We start from the raw sequence: 19246 nt of genomic DNA, 5'->3' as shown, positions 1-19246 counted from the left end.
CCTGCCCTAATCAATTCAAGGTGTTAGCACTTTGGCAATCGGAATGCTATTTTCAATTATTCGTGGTGGCCCTGTTCTAATATAAAGTCTTTCTCAAATACCATTGTTTTGGTGATTAAGGGAAATTTGGTTCAGAACTATCACTTGCCTCCAGTCCTGTGTCATTAGGTGTTATCCAGGAGGTACACAAATAACATTATAGCCTGATGATTTATTGACTGACGTACAAATTATATGTTGGGGGAGGGGAAACATCAAATTTATCAACACAAGAAAAATGTTTGGTGGAAACTGGAAAAACATTTATAATGCTCAATTTTTTATTTATTGAAAAGGTACGGGGCAAACAGCTATAAAAACTTATAGAACAAGTTTTTAATTTTATTTTCAAAACACTCTCAATTTAAAAAAAAAACTGGGATAAAATTGCGAGTGTTTTGAAAATATAATCAGATACGGTTTGAAGCTATGTGTGGTTATACAGTGGTACCTCGCAAGACGAATGCCTTGCAAGACAAAAAACTCGCAAGACGAAAGGGTTTTTGGTTTTTTGAGTTGCTTTGCAAGACGATTTTCCCTATGGGCTTGCTTCGCAAGACGGAAACGTCTTGCAAGTTTGTTTCCTTTTTCTTAACACCGTTAATACAGTTGCGACTTGACTTTGAGGAGCAACTCATAGAATGCGGTGTGGTAGCCTTTTTTGAGGTTTTTAAAGACTTTGGTGATTTTTGAAGCTTTTCCAAAACTTTCCCGACACCGTGCTTCGCAAGACGAAAAAAATCGCAAGGTGACAAAACTCGCGGAACGAATTAATTTCATCTTGCGAGGCACCACTGTATTTGGGAGACGGCTATATAAGTCTCTAAATCTTTCTGGAACTGGGATTTCTGTATATGCTGAGATTTCATTCATATATGCAAACTTCAATTTAAAAAAACACCAGTGAGCAGCTCTGAGAGTAAAATTATCGATACAACTGGAAGGAATTTGGTGCTTCACCCCATTCAACGTTCTGCTCTAACAAGACACGACGCAGGAGATAAAATGAATGAGATCACCAGCATTTTAAAAGGAAATTAATAGCAGCCCCCTTGGGGGGTGGGGAGAATAAATTTGGACCAGGACTGTGAGGTTAATGCTTTCCTGACAGTCTGTTCCCAGGTCCTGAAAGTTACCATTTGGGCCACACCAAGCTTTGCTCTATGACATGATATCCCATAACAAAAGCATCCCAAATTGGTATTTGCACAGCCTTTTCTTGCAGTTATCTGATGCTACAGTCTTCTTTCATGTCCAGGATACATTTGCCTTTCCTATAACTGTCTGTGATTAATAGTTTAGGGTGGGGGTGTTAAAAAAGGCAGGGGGCCTAATTTTATTTTATTTTTATGGGAAGCTACCCTGATTATTACTACTGCAAAAGGAGGCCAGGGCATGTATTAGCTTAACAAATAAATCCAGTCTTTGGTCTGTGCCCTTGAATGCCTTTCCCTTTAAGGAAACAGGAACAGCAAGCCAATTAAACAGTTAAACATTTTGAGAACCAAACTACTCCCTAAAGATGCTTTTTTCAGTCTAAGGTTTCACAGCCGCATTCTGTGAGCTAGTATTCATGGGCCTTGAAGAGGCCTTTTGTCATCTTTCTGGCTGTTTTCTGAAATCTCCTCCAATTTGCCAGTTCTTGAACAGCAATACCCAGAGCACAACATTCAAATATCTGCTGCTGTTTATTGTTCATTATCGCTGTTGTTGTAGATGGACGCCTGCTTCCTTTGGGCCTTTCCTTTCTTTGTATACCTTCAAGAATGCCACCAGAAAAATCTGCCTTTCAGTTTCAGTCTCAAACTGGAACTAAACATGGTTATATATCAACAGCAGTTTCAGGAATCAGGATACTGCAAGTTAATGCAGAGGAACCACGTGGAGGAGCCACTTAACTTTCTGTAGAAGTAGTCCCCTCACCCCCCAACCTGGCTTTTATTTTATTCCTAGGCAAAAAGAGGGGACAGCTAGAGGAGAAAGGGTTAAGCATCCCCTTCCCCATGGCGGCCCCTTTACTGAAATTCCCATCACGTGGTTGCTTTTGCTTAAAAAAACCCACCTTTTTTGTATGCACAGCATACTTTATTTATTAAAGATTTTCTTGCTTTACAAAAGTGTGTGCAATCTCTCTCTCTCTCTCTCTCTCTCTCTCTCTCTCTCGTATTTTTTCCCCATGTCAATCACCCATCTCCTACTCCCTCCACCTCTTTCCCCCTTTTCTTCCTAATGTCTCAACAAATGAAACTGATTTGTAAAAATGTTACATGGGAAATTAAAAAAACCTATTTGAGGACATATTTGCTGTTTCCTGTAGGACTAATTGCAGTCGTTAATAGTCTTCAACAGGTTTACCATACCCATTGAGCCAATCACCCATCTCCTACTACCCTTCTGGGGGAAAACCCCACCCCACCCTCCAACTATATATAAGGGTCTGGTGACTTCTGTTTCAGTGTATCTGAAGAAGTGTGCATGCACACGAAAGCTTAGACCCAGAACAAACTTATGTTGGTCTCTAAGGTGCCACTGGACAATTTTTTAATTTTTTAATTTATTTCTGCTGCATCAGACGAACACGGCTACCTACCTGAATCTAGAATATTTGAGGGAAAGTTACCTATAGCACCTAGTTCAGACGTCAGGCATGTTACTGAAAACTTAAAGCTTTGCTCATGTTAGTGATCTTGTTCTGCATATGAAGTTGCCTAGTTTGCAATGACTGAGATTATGAAGACTTGAATGCCACTTCTCTCGGAAGTTCTGCTACAGCAGATGGAGACATAGCTACCCAACAGTGCACCCTGAAATTATCCTGGAGTGCATACTTTGAACATTTTGAATCATTGTTACCAGGCAGAGGGCCTTCTTGGTAGTGGTGCCCACCTTGTGGAATGCCCTTCCATCAGATGTTAAGGAAATAAACAACTACATGACTTTTAGAAGACATCTGGAGGCAGCCCTGTTTAGGGAAGTTGTTAATGTTTGATGTGCTATCATGTTTTTAATATTCTGTTGGGAGCCGTCCAGAGTGGCTGGGGAAACCCAGACAGATGGGCGGGATAAAAATAATATGTTGTTCTTGTTTGTTTGTTTGTTTGTTTGTTTGTTGTTGTTGTTGTTGTTGTTGTTGTTGTTGTTGTTGTTGTTGTTGTGTTGTTACATACATAATTGACAGGCAGATCATTGGAAGCCCTTCCTGTTTCTTTCTTTTTAGCCTTTTTTATATCTCACTTTCTTCTATCTCGTTATTATTTCTTCTTCTTCTTTCTTCTCGTCACACTTGTGCTATGTTCTGTAACCTGAAGTTCCCCCTCTCATTTCGAGAAAGATGAACACAGGATTGAAGATGAAGAACCCTGTGTGTAAGAACATTTCCTAGGGTGGGAGGCTGGGGGAAGAGGGCGAAGGTCCCAGGTGAGAGCTGCGTGGGCTCATTTTTCCATGTGCGGAATAAGGGTTAAGACTTAATTTTGATAGAGGACTTTGTAATTTCATTTCCCTTGTTTTCCCCTTTCTTTTCTTCTTTACTCTCCTCCTTTCCTGCTCCCCCCCTTTCTATTTTTCTTTTTAGATTAGTATGCTTTTTATTGTAGTGGAAAACTTTGAATAAAACTTGGTTGTAAAAAGAAGTTCTACTAGAGCTTGGAACATAAAACAGGGTCCTACACATGCGCAGAATGCGATCTTAGCTCACATCTATTATTATTTTGGCCCAAGCTCTGCGCACCAATCACAGCTCAGACATAGTGAAATAAATGCTCCCCAAGAAGGGTTTTTTTAAGGCTTCTGGAAACTGGGAAGTCCAGAGACTGTTTGGGGGTGAGAAGGGAAGGTGTTGTGTATCCAGTGAGCTTGCGTGACCAAATAATGTGTCTACAACCCAAACATCCAGTAACTTCTAAATTTTCCTCTCAAATGTACTGAATGTTAATAATAATAATAATAATAATAATAATAATAATAATAATAATAAATTTTATTCATATCCCGCCCTCCCCAGCTGAAGCCGGGCTCAGAGCGGCTAACAATAGTAAAACGATACAACATTCTAAAATCATTTCATTATAAAATTAATTCCAATCAAATTAATGGCAACCATTGGGCTAGAAGTTCTGTGAGGATTACCAAAGGAGGGAGTCAGGCTGTTAGCATTTGGAAGCATTTAGAAACTGTCTGAGGTGTGACTGGGGTTCAGGATTTGGACAAAAACGAAAACAAAATAACCACCGGACTGAATTGAATCAGACTGTGCCCTTCCAGTTCACAGAACCGCTTTTGATCCAACGGATGTCTTTGCTGAAGGAAGGGGAAGAGATCTTTTCCATCTCCCCCTGCAGCCCTGTGAAAATCTGCTCCAGATGATTGGGGGACTCTACCCCGAAGGAGGTTTTGGTATTTAAAAAGAAAAAGATCCCTCACTGCCTCTTCCATTAGTGAGGACCTCCTTCTGCTTGCAAAAAGCAAAACAAAAGCAATCAACATTGGATGCAACTCAGCAAAATTTTAAGGCAATGTAATAAAGAAGGCAACCAAGATTATGAATCAAGCTTGTCCTCTCACACACAAAAATCTGTGTTCTGCAATGGTGCTCATAAGGAGTGACCCTGTTCTGAATACAATGAAGCAGAGCTTGCCTGTCAGCAGCTGTAGCACAGCCACCCAGAACTTAATGGTTCCTGCAATCCAGACATAGTGGGTGGCACAGTAAGAATCTAGTTGACCAAGAATCCAGTTTGTGGCAAAGGACAGGCAGGGTTGGTAGTGGGAGAGAACAGCTGAGGTTTTCCCTACTCATTCAGTAATGGAAATTTCACACATGGAGCCAAGATTCAAGATCAAGAAGGACGTCAGTTCCTTTTTGCTGACCAAGTACAGTTCTAGGAGAAGGCAATGTCAAAAAAGCCTCAAATTCCCTTTCTGGTAAAATCCTATAACTCACACCTTTGCTAAGGTTAAGGGGAGACACGACAGCAAGTCTTCAAACGCCCAGCAGGGAGAAGATGGAGCAAACGTCTTTGTGTGTGTGGCTCCAGAGGGAAGGGCTAGAATCTCTAGGCAGAAATGGCGTGGAAGCAGATTTCAGCTGAGCAGTAGGAGAAACCTTCCTACTGGTAAGGGTTGTTTGGCAGTAGAACAGCCTGCCTTGGGACAGTCTCCCCTGCTTGATGGCTGGATCTTAGCGATGCTGTAATAGCATTCTGGACTAGGTGATCTCCAAGTCCACATTGATTTAAAAGACAAACAAACACTGGGTCCATGTTGCAGGTTGGGGCTAAAGATGGATCTCAAGTAGAAGAAGACTACTGCTGAACAGGAAAACAAACAAGGAAACTTCCTCTTTTGTGGTGCTCTCCACCAATTACAGCTACCTCTTTGTTTGAACAGACATGAGAGATGTTCTGTGGAATTATGCTCATGTTAAAAAGGTAAAGGTAAAGGGACCCTGACCATTAGGTCCAGTCGCGGACGACTCTGGGGTTGCGGCGCTCATCTCGCTTTACTGGCCGAGGGAGTACAGCTTCCGGGTCATGTGGCCAGCATGACTAAGCCACTTCTGGCAAACCAGAGCAGTGCACAGAAACACCATTTACCATCCCGCCAGAGTGGTACCTATTTATCTACTTGCACTTCGTGCTTTCGAACTGCTAGGTTGGCAGGAGCAGGGACCGAACAACGGGAGCTCATCCCGTCACGGGGATTCGAACTGCCGACGTTCTGATCGGCAAGCCCTAGGCTCTGTGGTTTAACCCATAGAGCCACCCGCAACCCCTTGTTACAAACCATTAAAAAGGAATTACAAAAGCTCCCCACCCAACCACAGCCAGGAGGATGGCACAGGTCTCTTCACTCTTCATTACTTTGGCTCAACAGTTTTCCTAGCACATAAGGATTTTTTAAGGCAGGTACTCACGTGTGGTTTGCTCTCAGAGAGGTTTGGCCGCACGCTGCGGTAGCCCTTGGCAGCCAGAGCAGAGGACTGAGCATCCCCATTGGAGTCGACACTAAGCGGTAACCTCCAATCATCTGCAAAACGAAGAACTTCAGGTCACTAGAGCTGCGCCAAACAGTCAAGGTTTTGTGCTTGCTTAAGCAACCGAGAGGTGTGCCGCAGAAACGATAAGAAAACGAAGCATTTAGTAAATACCTGTTTCGGGTGTTCCTGGCTCTACACCTGAAGCATTTTGTGGCAAGCATTGGAGAAAATGAAAAGAAGGGAGGGAATTAGGAAAACACCACCACAATCAACTGTTACATTGGGACGGGGTGCATTTACCAATCAGAGTTAAGTATTGAGTCCACTTTGCGCATGGGATACTTAGAGCTCAGGCTGCCTAATTTCCATAGAAACATGATTCCCTCCCCGTTCCTGACCTTTGTAAACACAAGGCAATTCATTCAGAGTGATGAAGAAACAATTGTGCATTGACATTTCCTTCCAGAGTCAAAAAGGCAGTCGGAGCTCTCCGTACGGAGCCCAAATGCCACACACTACTGCAAGTGCAGGGCTTCAATATTTCAAACGGAGATGTAGGCAAAGGGGTGGAAAATAATTCTGTCCTTTCTTAACCCTGCCAGAGGAGATGGGAGGGAGAGCCGCAAACAAACAAACAAACATATTTAGAAGTGCCTGGTACAACATGTGCCATCTTTATAGAGTCCGGGCCACAAGGTGTGACACAGTATTTTCTATTTACATGCTGGCCTTATGCACATTGCTGCGAGATCCTAAGAATGGAAACCACAAACAAACAAACAAACAAACAAACAAACACTCTCTCTTTTGAGGGTTAGGAACAAATTTGCCGCAGCAAAGTCCTTAATCAGATCCCAGGGGAGTTCAGAACTCTTACTGGCTCCCTTTCCAAGATGTTTCAGAACCTGGTTTTGGTGCCACTACACACACACACACACACACACACACACACACACACACACCACAACCCCCTGTTGATGCACATGCAAAACGCAGTCTCCTGGCTCCGGCAGGCATTTTCCAAAGGGAGAGTCAGCACAATGCTCCTTTTCCATTGTAAATGACTCACTGCTGGAAATTTAGGAAGCCATCAGCAATAAAAAGGACAGCGGGTGGCGTGGATGGGAGGGATGACGTTGTGCAGAGAAGAGGACGAAGGGGAAAGGAAGCGAGGGAGATAAACTGAGACAGGTGGCTTAACTAGAGCTCTGGTGCAGCGTACTCAGTACTTTCCGATTGCGGCTTTTCTATTTTACGTTCTATCTGGAATTTCAACAGGGCATCTATGCCCACTGGGGAGTGCTACACGATTCAATGCTTCTCCCCATCCACACGCATTCTACTTTGAATGGTCAAAAGAGTGGGCACGATTCTCTTCCCTTTTCTCCCAACCCCTCGCAGATGCGCAATCATTTCCGGTAATTGTTCCCTCCTCCCACCACGAGACACTGGAAGCTTTCTGGCGGCATCCTCTGCACGAAAAAATTAGAAATCAGTTCAAATTATCCACCGGCAAGCTTGAGCATGAGTTGCATGCTCGGAAGAACATCTCCACCAGTGTTCAGTGCAGCGGGGCTTACTCTGAAGTAAGAGAGCAGGGGATCTCCGCTGAAATATACTCGGGAGTCGAGAGTGGATTTCATCCTCTTTATTCAGCTCATAGTGGTGAGGAGGAATGGAAGTTCCAGAATGTCTGCTTTATATACATTATTTACACAATGGGCCCCACGTGATTGGCTAATTACAGGATTCTCCTGTAGGCCAATCAGGTTGCGGATTCACTGCCACCTGGAGCTGGATTGGGTGGCTCCTGTGGACCAATCAGACTGCTGCATTCTGGATCCTATTGTTCTAGGACCAATCAGACTGCTGCCTTTTGGATCCTATTCAACTCAGTACATAACATCCGCCTTAGTAGTGTTTAACATACTCAAGTTTGCCCATGGACTGAACTGGGAAAACTTTGCTTCTTTTCTCAGCCAAGCACAATATTCCTCAGCTTCCTGCTCTCTGCCACTTGCCCCAAGAAGCTGAAATTCCTCTCCGTCATTGAAAGATTTTGAGCAGGGGCCATCTGTCATGGATGCTTTAAAGCTGAGATTCTTGCACTGCACGGCGGTTGGGTGACACTAGCTGCAATCCGTATCTATTCTGTTGTTCTTGTGAAACACTGCCTTTTTACGTATTTCCCCCCAAGCCAGCTTTGATCTGAATGGAGAAAAAAGAACGAAGCAGCTTTCTTTGAAGCTGGCAATGTGTTCAGAGCCCAGCTGTGGTGAAAAGTAATCAATCAAGAAGCCTTTAAAAAGAAAAAAGAGGAAAACAGCAATAAGAACTATCCAGTGGAGTTTGTGTTAATGTTCCATCCTTTCCCTTCTTCTTTTAACTGGATTCTCTGCGGTAGTTGAAAGTGTTTGCGCACCTGCACTTTCCCCCTTGTTCCTGCGCATGTCACCAAATAAATAATCACAATCGTCCCAAGCCCATTTAAGGGATTAAATATGCTGCATAAATAAGCATTGCCCGTGACATTTCAGGCAAACAATGTTTGCATTTCTTTCATCAAGTCGGGTGCTTCCCATACCCACATCAGGAATCATAGCTAAAAGCATCATCCGTGATATTATTTGTGAGAAATATAGCCTGGCATTTTTTCTGATGGACAAACTTCTCCATGGCCTGGGGTTGTTGTTGGTTTTTTTTAACTGAAGTCCCGCATGGAATGCATCATGTTTCTTTCCATTCAAGTCCCAGCCCCTGGTACCACATTTGAACAATTATGACACATAAAAAAGAGTAGCATGCCTAGAATCCTATAAACTGTCATAGTTATTTAACTATTCCAACTGTTTAGATGAAGTAGGTGGTTGGGCAGTAAATACATACGGCTATTAAAAACCTGAGGGGCGCAGGTGGTGCTGTGGGTTAAACCACAGAGCCTAAGACTTGCCGATCATAAGGTCAGCGGTTCAAATCCCCGTGACGGGGTGAGCTCCCGTTGCTCAGTAAAGTGAGATGAGCGCTGCAACCCCAGAGTTGGTCACGACTGGACCTAATGGTCAGGGGTCCCTTTACCTTTACCTTACTTTAGTTTAAAGACCTCTAGCCTTTACTCTAAAACCACGATGGCATGACAGAATCAGATAACTACTAGTTTTGATATTTCCAAAGTGAGGTTCTTGGAGCATGGAGTAAGCCTTCTGGGACTTACTTCTGAGTAGACTTACATAGGATCATGCTCAGAAATTGGTTCTCTGGTCTAGCTTGCCACCGTGTAATATTACTTTAGTACAAGTGAATATTGCACTGTTGCTATTTATTGATATTTATGATACAGCATTGAAGAGCTGTCCAGACAAATAGGCTGTACAGAAAGGTCTTGAATGTTTAAGGAGGCAGTTTTTAATTAGTCAGCAAGAAATATCTGTACTGTCCCTTAAAGCTTGGAGCAAACTGCAGACAGCACAAAACACTATGCTCTTTCTTCGGAACATCTATTCCCCCTTTTTAATTACATCCAGTTTGAGGAAAGAGTCTGGTGTAACTCAGATGTTCACATTATGAATTAATCATCCTGATACAGTTATTATGTTCTACCCCTGAGCTTCAAACATGCGTCATCCTCAATCTTACATCTTCAGGTTTTTAATAGTAAAGGTAAAGGGACCCCTGACCATTAGGTCCAGTCATGACTGACTCTGGGGTTGCGGCGCTCATCTCACTTTACTGGCCGAGGGAGCCGGCGTACAGCTTCCAGGTCATGTGGCCAGCATGACTAAGCCGCTTCTGACGAACCAGAGCAGCGCACGGAAACGCCGTTTACCTTCCCGCCGGAGCAGTACCTATTTATCTAATTGCACTTGACGTGCTTTCGAACTGCTAGGTTGGCAGGAGCTGGGACTGAGCAACGGGAGCTCACCCCGTCATGGGGATTCGAACCGCCGACCTTATGATCGGCAAGTCTTAGGCTCTGTGGTTTAACCCACAGCGCCACCTGCATCCCTCAAGTGGCAGCAGCTTAAACAACAAGCACTTTGACTTTCTATCTAGTCTATGGCTATTATCTCACACTTTGGACTTACTTTCAGATTGGTGGACGTCTTGTGAATGACTTGTAGGACTGACGCTCCGATTCTCCTCATAGGTTGGAGACGCCCAGAGGGTCACAGCCCCCTTCCCAGTACAGACTTTGGCAGGATCCAAGTCTACAGAGGCAAAAAACAAAACAAAACATTAAGATGATGAGTTGGAACGTGAAAGAATCTTAAATCATGCTGTCTACACAGAAAGTTTCCTGGTTGCTTCACTTTAGCATCTAAGCAAATTGATCTAGTCATAATAGTGTGGATGGAAATTAGCCTTCGATTCCAGCTTTAAAAATATATACGCTAAAGTAAGTTTATCTGCAGAGAGATGAGTCAAATTTCCAAATCAAGCCCATGATCTAAAAAAAGGAAGAAAATACATAATGTATAGAAATTAGATACCATGGCTGCATTTTCAGATATATCACTAGTATCAGCCAGCCAGGATTATATTTCTGTCCCATCCTCTGTTGACTATAGTTGTATTTCAACTAAGAAGCCTATTCCAACAGCCAAAGCAGCTTCTTCACTATAATAAACTTAAGGCACACAAACTGATTTGTATAAGACTGTCTAGCTTCTGGATATGTGAGATTTCACACTAAGCAACTAAATGGAATTCCAGAGAATCTCTAACTTCTAAAGCTACTTTCTGGGTTGGAAGAGGCACTAACTGCAGATGTTTCAGTGCCCCTCAGGCTGCCAGTCTTTCCTTCACAGCTTGCTTCTGCTCCCCTGACCAAATATCCTCAACTGCTTCCCATCTAGAAATGTGAGAAGGCAGAAATTTCCATTCCAACCGGTATTTGCCACAATCAGCACTGTTTCCATTCTACTGCAGTTCGGTTTCAGCCAAACACTATACAGTGGTACCTCAGGTTACATACGCTTCAGGTTACATTCGCTTCAGGTTACAGACTCCGCTAACCCAGAAATAGTACCTCGGGTTAAGAACTTTGCTTCAGGATGAGAACAGAAATCGTGCTCCGACGGCGCGGCAGCAGCTGGAGGCCCCATTAGCTAAAGTGGTGCTTCAGGTTAAGAACAGTTTCAGGTTAAGAACGGACCTCCAGAACAAATTAAGTACTTAACCCGAGGTACCACTGTAATGTCCGTTACGCTGTCTGTTCTTTAACATAAGTCACACGACTTACTTAAGTATCTGTGTAACTTTCAAAGCATTCATTCATTTCAATGTAAAGGAAATATCAAAACTATGTAAAAATAGTAAATAATTATGCACTGTTTGCAGACTTATAATTATAATATTATTATATTATTAAACAACAACAACAACTATGTATTCATTTGGCTGATTTCCACAAACATGTGAACTGCAGCAATTTCTGCTTCCTTTTCCATTTTCGTCAGAATTCACCAACATCCCATTCTCTTCTTTCCCCTGCCACCACTAGCCCTGGTGTGATCTTGCTCTCCAGAGTAAACCTACACAGTCCAAACGACTTCAGAATCTTAATTTTGTTGGCTAATTATTATGGTCTGCCACCATCACAACGTCCTTCCAGGAGGCTTAACGAAATGTTGGCATGCAGAACAGATACTTTAACAGTATCTGGCTAATAATAATAATAATAATAATAATAATAATAATAATTTATTATTTATACCCCGCCCATCTGGCTGGGTTTCCCCAGTCACTCTGGGCAGCTTCCAGCAGAATTATAATATTTGCAATGCAATCTTATGCATGTTTACTCAGAAGTAAGAATCACTGCATTTGGTGGCGCTTCCTCTCTTGTGTATGTTCTGCAGGCTTAAAGATGGAACGTGATCCAGTTGGATGGTCAAAGGATGACTAGTTCAGGCAGTCCAAATCTCACTTTATAACAAGGCAAAACAGCCCCCATGGACTCCATTATCCAAACACACAAAATAAGAATTTGCATATTGATTTCCCACCCCTGTGAGATGGGCCAATGAAACTCCCATTACACAAGGGAGATGAGCCCACTGTCCCCAATGCCTTCCTGTACATTCCTGCAGCTCTCCCACGGCACAAGTGATAAACTTCTGTGGCAGGAAGACTGCTGTGCTTAAACAGAACCCTGATCTTTCAAGTTCAGGTCCCAACAGGTGGGAGGCAACAGGATTTACAGTGGTACCTTGGTTTACAAACTTAATCCGTTCCAGAAGTCTGTTCTTAAACCAAAGCGTTCTTAAACCAAGGCATGCTTTCCCATAGCAGCGGGGGACTCAATTTACGAATGGAACACACTCGACAGGAAGTGGAACATGTTCTTCTTCCAAGGCAAAGTTCACAAACCAAAACACCTACTTCCGGGTTTGCAGCATTCTTAATCCAAGTTGTTCATAAACTAAGCTGTTCTTAAACCAAGGTACCACTGTAATTATTTATGATTTTGCACCTATACTCATAAATCAGCACATACAATTTAGAGGCAATTTTGTGCTGATGGGCCCATGCGCAAAGCCTTTTAGCTTTGTCTGACACCTTTAGTGTAAGCAAATAGACTATTTTATCAAATGATTGCTGTCATTTGTTCATATTGTACGTAAACGGTTTTTTGAAGAGCTGCTCCAAGTCATCTCTCCCAGCCAGCCTGCAGCCAGCCTGCAGCCAGCCTGCCCAAGATGGATGCCAGTCTTCCTTCTCCCTTCTTCCCAGAACACCTTGCTCAAAATCTCTCCTTCCTTGTCACCTCACACCCAGTTACCTTGGGAACCTTCCCAACCCCCAATCTCTGTTCACACCTCAGGGAAAGGAGAGAGGACAGTTCTCTTGCATTGCCAATGACTCTCAATGGCCCTGTATTGATTCTTAATGGCCCTAGCTTAGCCAAGTCGTTTTCCATAGGCTAGCCCAGGAATTCCACTGCAGCTCCTGTTCTCCCTTCACATGCCAAAGAATAAAAATCCTACAATTTATTTAGAGTTGCCATATGTCCTCTTTTCCCAGGACATGCCCTCTTTTTCATGGGTATGTGAAATAAGAGTCGTCATAGCGATCCATAGTTAAAAGTAAAACGTAAAGGGATCCCTTATGGTTAAGTCCAGTCACGGACGACTCTGGGGTTGTGGCGCTCATCTCGCTTTATTGGCTGAGGGAGCCGGCGTACAGCTTCCGGGTCATGTGGCCTACATGACTAAGCCGCTTCTGGCGAACCAGAGCAGCACACAGAAATGGCGTTTACCTTCCCGCTGGAGTGGTACCTACTTATCTACTTGACTTTGACGTGCTTTCATACTGCTAGGTTGGCAGAAGCAGGGACCGAGCAACGGGAGCTCACCCCATCACAGGGATTCAAACCGCTGACCTTCTGATCGGCAAGCCCTAGGCTCTGTGGTTTAGACCACAGCGCCACCCGCATCCGTCTATAGTTAAAACTAGAAGCTGGCAAATGTGTCCCTCTCTTTTTTTGCTCTTCAAAATATGGCAAACCTAATTTATTAATTTCTAGGCTTTAGGAGGGTCCCCCTCCTAAATCTTTAACAATATACAGTGGAACCTCGGTTTTTTAACGTAATCTGTTACGGACGTCCATTTGACAAAGGGTTGTCAAAGGGCTGTCAGCAAGTTCAATGGGGGGGGTGAAAAACATGCCTCGGAAGCCGTTTGACTTCCAAGGCGCGTTTGAAAACGGAAGCATTCAATTCTGGGTTTTCGGCGTTCGGCTTCCAAAACGTTCAGCAGCTGAGACGTTCGAAAACCGAGGTTTGACTGTATAAAGGTAAAGGGTAAAGGGACCCCTGACCATTAGGTCCAGTCGTGACCGACTCTGGGGTTGTGGCGCTCATCTCGCTCTATAGGCCAAAGGAGCCGGCATTTGTCCACAGACAGCTTCCGGGTCATGTGGCCAGCATGACTAAGCCGCTTCTGGCGAACCAGAGCAGCGCACGGAAACGCCGTTTACCTTCCCGCCGGAGCAGTACCTATTTATCTACTTGCACTTTGACATGCTTTTGAACTGCTAGGTTGGCAGGAGCAGGCACCGAGCAACGGGAGCTCACCCCGTCGCGGGGATTTGAACTGCCAACCTTTCGATCAGGAAGCCCTAGGCTCTGTGGTTTAGACCACAGCGCCACCCGCGTCCCTGTATAAGCAAGCACAATTGACTGTATAAGCAAGCACAATTTTGAATTAATTGGTGAAAGGAAAGAGGAAGAAGTTTAGGTCCCAAAGCAAAATAAATAAATAAATACATGTGTGCGCTGAAGTGGGAATGAGCAAAAGGGGGTGACCTGGCCTTGGTCTGCTTGTGCCCTCACTAAACTCCTACCCCTTTCCAAATTCACCAGACACTCACTACTGAAGCAAGTGGAGGCCTGATCGTAACTCTCTCCTCCCTCCTCCATGGTAAATTATCTTCAGAATGGCTCTCTGGTGAACTCTGCTGGCATATTTGTTGTTCTGGTCTAATTTTATAGAGCACTGATGAAATATGTGGGCCGGCAAAACAGTGGGTGAGGGGGGACGGTGCAGAAAAACTATTCTAGCAACCAGGAGGCAAATCAGAAAACCTGGGAAGGATATATGGAGAGAGGACCAAAAATAAAAAAATAAGAGAGAGAGAGGGGGGGAGAGAGAGAATTATACCTGTCGGCAACACTGGACCAGGAGAACTTTTCACTTTCTTCACGGGAATTATTTTAACAGCAGAAACAGAGCGTGAACATAAAGGGACATCATTCGCTGCAAACATAAAAGGTACAGAAGATGGTGCGTCCAAGTCGGGAAGAAACAAAAGGGGGAGGGCATGTGGAGAAACATGACATAAAGTATTCAAACAATGTCAGAAAACTTGATAATTAAAACATTAGGCTGTCATACGCATCTCTCTCCCCAACACAGACCAAGAAGGCTTTGATTTCCAGGCAGTCTGGAAGAGGAGACTTGTAGTGCTTCTCCGACCACTCCAGGAAGGAGACTAGAGAAATGAGGGTAAATTTTCCCTCTTTCTTATCTCCCTGAGATATGCTCCTGCTGGTGCGAGAAGGCCCAGGTTTAAGACTGGTTACCAGTCCCAATATTCAGGGCCAGATTTAGGTTTGATGAGGCCCTAAGCTACTGAAGGTAATGGTGCCCTTTATATGTCCAGCTGTCCTTCGTCAGCAACAAATTGTCACTGTTTTCTAGTGTTGAATATATGCTATATGGTAATCTATGGACCTAAAGGTAAAGGGACCCCTGACCATTAGGTCCAGTCGTGACCAACTCTGGGGTTGCGGCACTCATCTCACTTTATTGGTCGAGGGAGCTGGCGTACAGCCTCCAGGTCATGTGGCCATCATGACTAAGCCGCTTCTGGCAAACTAAAGCAGCGCAGGGAAACGCCGTTTACCTTCCCGCCGGAGTGATACCTATTTATCTACTTGCACTTTGACATGCTTTCGAACTGCTAGGTTGGCAGGAGCAGGGACCGAGCAACGGGAGCTCACCCCGTGGTGGGGATTCGAACTGCCAACCTTCTGATTGGCAAGTCCTAGGCTCTGTGGTTTAACCCACAGCGCCACCCGCGTCCCTATTTATGGACCTAATAGGTATCTAAAGCCATTTGCACATAACAAATAGGAGCCTACACAACACAGAACACTGTTGCTGTATGTAGGTTTTATTTTATTCGTTTTTTATCTTATATTTTGGAAATGCACATCCAGTCTTTTTCCTTTAAATTTTCTTGGGGCCCCCAAGAGAGCGGGGCCCTAAGCTACAGCTTGTTCAGCTTATACGCAAATCCGGCACTGCCAATATGTTATTGTTACAGTGTGTGTATGTGCACCTGATTCTGGCAGATGTCCTTTTCCCTGAAATATACCCACATCTTACAGAAAGGGGAAGGGAATTTTCTCCATTTTGTTTAACTGCTCCACGTACGTGCTCCACCACCAACCCTAAACCCTCCCTCCACAATGTTCACTATAAACTATAAAGACGCAGACCAATCACCTTTCTCCCCCTGTCTGCCTTCCTTTTCCAATCCTCTCTTCCTTAACCGACACCGTAACATTCCTCGCCTCAGCAGCAGACTACATTTATGAACTCGGAGTCTGCTGAATATCTGTCTTCAACACCTTTCCCCTGAACCGCTAGAGTGGAACTCATAGCTGTCAACTTACAGATTTGAAAATAAGTGATCAGCAGCCAAAATAAGGGATTTTCCTAACACAGGTATGTTCAACTTCTGAGCCCCTCCGAGCCAAAGGCAGAAAGCCCAGCCAGCAGCAAAACGAAGCCTCAAGGGGTGGTTCCCACAGCGCAGCAACCCGGCAAAGGGGATGCAGCAAGGAAAACAACTGTCCCCTCTCCGCTGGGAAGCGCTGAGCAAAGGCGAGTCCCCAGGCAACGCGGCCGATTTGATCGGCACAAGGCATGCAAGCTCCAACCCCCCCCCCCGTCGTTCTTAGACTCCTTATTGGGTGAGCAATGCAGCCAAGCAACACAGTTGGAGCCTCCCTCCTCCCTGGCCGGCAGGGAGGGAGGGAGAGGAGCTGCTTCCTTTGAAACCCGGGAAATTTAAGGGACATCATCAATAAGGGACAGCAGCGGGACACAGCGCTGGGATAAGGGACTTTCCCACCAAATTTGGGAGTTGACAGCTACGGTGGAACTGGGGGCTGCCCACATTAAACAGCTGAGGAATCCAGGATCCCAGAAGAGCTGCAATTTGACCGCAGCGTGTCAACTGCCCCCGCCCACCCTAAAATAACATACAGCTGCAAAAGAGAGCAGCTATTGCCTCTGGCATTCAGTGTGAACCCAGAGGTTCGCTGTCTTGAGATGAGCTGCTATAGGGTCTCCTTTCTCAATCCCCTCAACTTTCTGCAAGTCTGGAGTGAAGCGTTCACTAGACAGCAGCAAGCGCTGCTCACCCTCAGCCATATTATTGACAATGCAGCATCACTGTCTCAAACAATTACTGCTTGTTTGCCAACATGCGTTGCACAGAAGAAAGCATCTTCAGTCTGGGTTATAAACTGCTTGAAAGGTTAAAGGTAAAGGGACCCCTGACCATTAGGTCTAGTCGTGGCCGACTCTGGGGTTGCGGCGCTCATCTCGCTTTATTGGCCGAGGGAGCCGGCATACAGCTTCCGGGTCATGTGGCCAGCACGACTAAGCCGCTTTGGCGAACCAGAGCAGCACATGGAAACGCCGTTTACCTTCCCACCGGAGTGGTACCTATTTATCTACTTGCTTTTTGACGTGCTTTCGAACTGCTAGGTTGGCAGGAGCTGGGACCAAGAAACGGGAGCTCACCCCGTCGCGGGGATTCGAACCGCCGACCTTCTGATCAGCAAGTCCTAGGCTCTGTGGTTTAACCCACAGCGCCACCCGCATCCCATGCTTCAAAGGTTACCTCAGAGAAAACTTTAGTCTATACAGTAGTACCTCTGGTTGCAAACGGGATCCGTTCCGGAGGCCTGTTCGAAACATGAGCAGAATGCAACCCGCGTCTGCGCATGCACAAGCGGCAAACCCCAGAAGTAACCCTTTTCGGTACTTCCAGGTCGCCGCAGGATGCAACCTGAAAACGCTCAACCTGAAGCAAACGTAACATGAGGTATGACTGTATGTGAAAAGCTCCAGCACTTATCGTTTTGAAATACTGCTGACTTTGGCAATGAGCAGGATTGCATGGGGTCTATTTCACAACTACAGGCATCTCTGAATTTATGTGTGTCCAATTGACATGTGAGCATGCGCTTACTCATCACACCGAACCTGGAAGGGACTTTAAAAATGGCAAGAACGGCCCCCAATGGATTTTTTGTTGTTGAAACATGGCATGGAAAGATTCAAGCAGCGTAAACAACTAGTGAATCGTTGTATATGTAGCATCTGAACATGGGTAGAGAAAGAAACCCTTCGTTACCATATGTAGCACAGATCTCACCTCTATAGGAAACAAGGGAAACTGTGTGGCAAGAGTGCAGAATAAAATGGAAATGCCACTCATGTCCTTATTTTTAACCCATTAACCTATGTGTTCTGGAACTCTGGAGAAAAGCTACCAAGGAAAACGGATAAAATAAACCAGGCATCACAATACCACCTGGTACGCAGGCTGAGACCCTACCTGCCCGCGCACTGTCTCACCAGAGTGGTGCATGCTCTGGTTACCTTCCGCTTGGACTACTGCAATGAGCTCTACGTGGGGCTGCCTTTGAAGGTGACCCCACTGCAATTAATCCAGAATGTGGCAGCTAGACTGGTGACTGGGAGTGGCCGCCGAGACCACATAACACCAGTCCTGAGAGATCTGCATTGGCTCCCAGTACGTTTCCAAGCACAATTCAAAGTGTTGGTGCTGACCTTTAAAGCCCTAAACGGCCTCGGTCCTGTATACCTGAAGGAGCATTTCCACCCCCATCATTCAGCCCGGACACTGAGATCCAGCGCCGAGGGCCTTCTGGTGGTTCCCTCATTGCGAGAAGTGAGGTTGCAGGGAACCAGACAGAGGGCCTTCTCAGTGGTGGTGCCCGTCCTGTGGAACGCCCTCCCATCAGATGTCATGGAAAGGCAAAGACATCTTCCTCCGCCCACAACTCAATAGCAGGACTCAGCCATGCTCCCTTTCCCATGCTTTTGAGCTGTACTCTCCTATCAGCTGAGCTTGGGGCGGGCGGGATATTACCAGGAGGGGAGGCATAAGCCAACCTCATATGAAGTCACCCACCCTGCAATGACAGTGTCATATGAAAGGTGAATACCTGGGGGGCCAAACTAAACATTACACTGAACACATCAGCTTCTGTGTTTTTTGTTTAATCTTTTACAGACATAACAGGATGCGGGTGGCGCTATGGTTTAAACCACAGAGCCTTGGGCTTGCTGATCAGAAGGTCGGCGGTTCGAATCCCTGCGATGGGGTGAGCTCCCATTGCTCGGTCCCAGCTCCTGCCAACCTAGCAGTTCGAAAGCACACCAGTGCAAGTAGATAAATAGGTACCGCTCTGGCGGGAAGGTAAACAGTGTTTCGGTGCGCTGCTGTGATTCGCCAGAAGCGGCTTAGTCATGCTGGCCACATGACCCGGAAGCTGTACACCGGCTCCCTCGGCCAACAAAGCGAGATGAGCACCACAACCCCAGAGTCGTCCGTGACTGGACCTAATGGTCAGGGGCCCCTTTGCCATTACCTTTTACAGGCATGGGACGAGGAACTGAGAC

At 45.3% G+C, this 19246-nt stretch overlaps 1 protein-coding gene across 1 annotated transcript in view; it reads right to left on the bottom strand.

Moving 5' to 3' along the window:
* Positions 1-19246, bottom strand: part of SORBS1 (sorbin and SH3 domain containing 1) — a 112717-nt gene that overhangs the window by 78769 nt on the left and 14702 nt on the right. Inside the window, exons 4-7 of the mRNA XM_077930695.1 lie at positions 14678-14773; positions 10099-10221; positions 6188-6214; positions 5954-6066 (exon numbers count right to left, since the gene is read on the bottom strand). Of these exons, the coding sequence (XP_077786821.1) occupies positions 5954-6066; positions 6188-6214; positions 10099-10221; positions 14678-14773 (359 nt within the window). The remainder of the gene's footprint in view (positions 1-5953; positions 6067-6187; positions 6215-10098; positions 10222-14677; positions 14774-19246) is intronic.

Source organism: Podarcis muralis, chromosome 6 (genome assembly GCF_964188315.1).
Source record: "Podarcis muralis chromosome 6, rPodMur119.hap1.1, whole genome shotgun sequence".
Taxonomy (NCBI): domain Eukaryota; kingdom Metazoa; phylum Chordata; class Lepidosauria; order Squamata; family Lacertidae; genus Podarcis; species Podarcis muralis.
The sequence above is the reverse complement of the archived record's forward strand: the minus strand, read 5'-3'. Positions and strand labels throughout refer to the sequence as shown.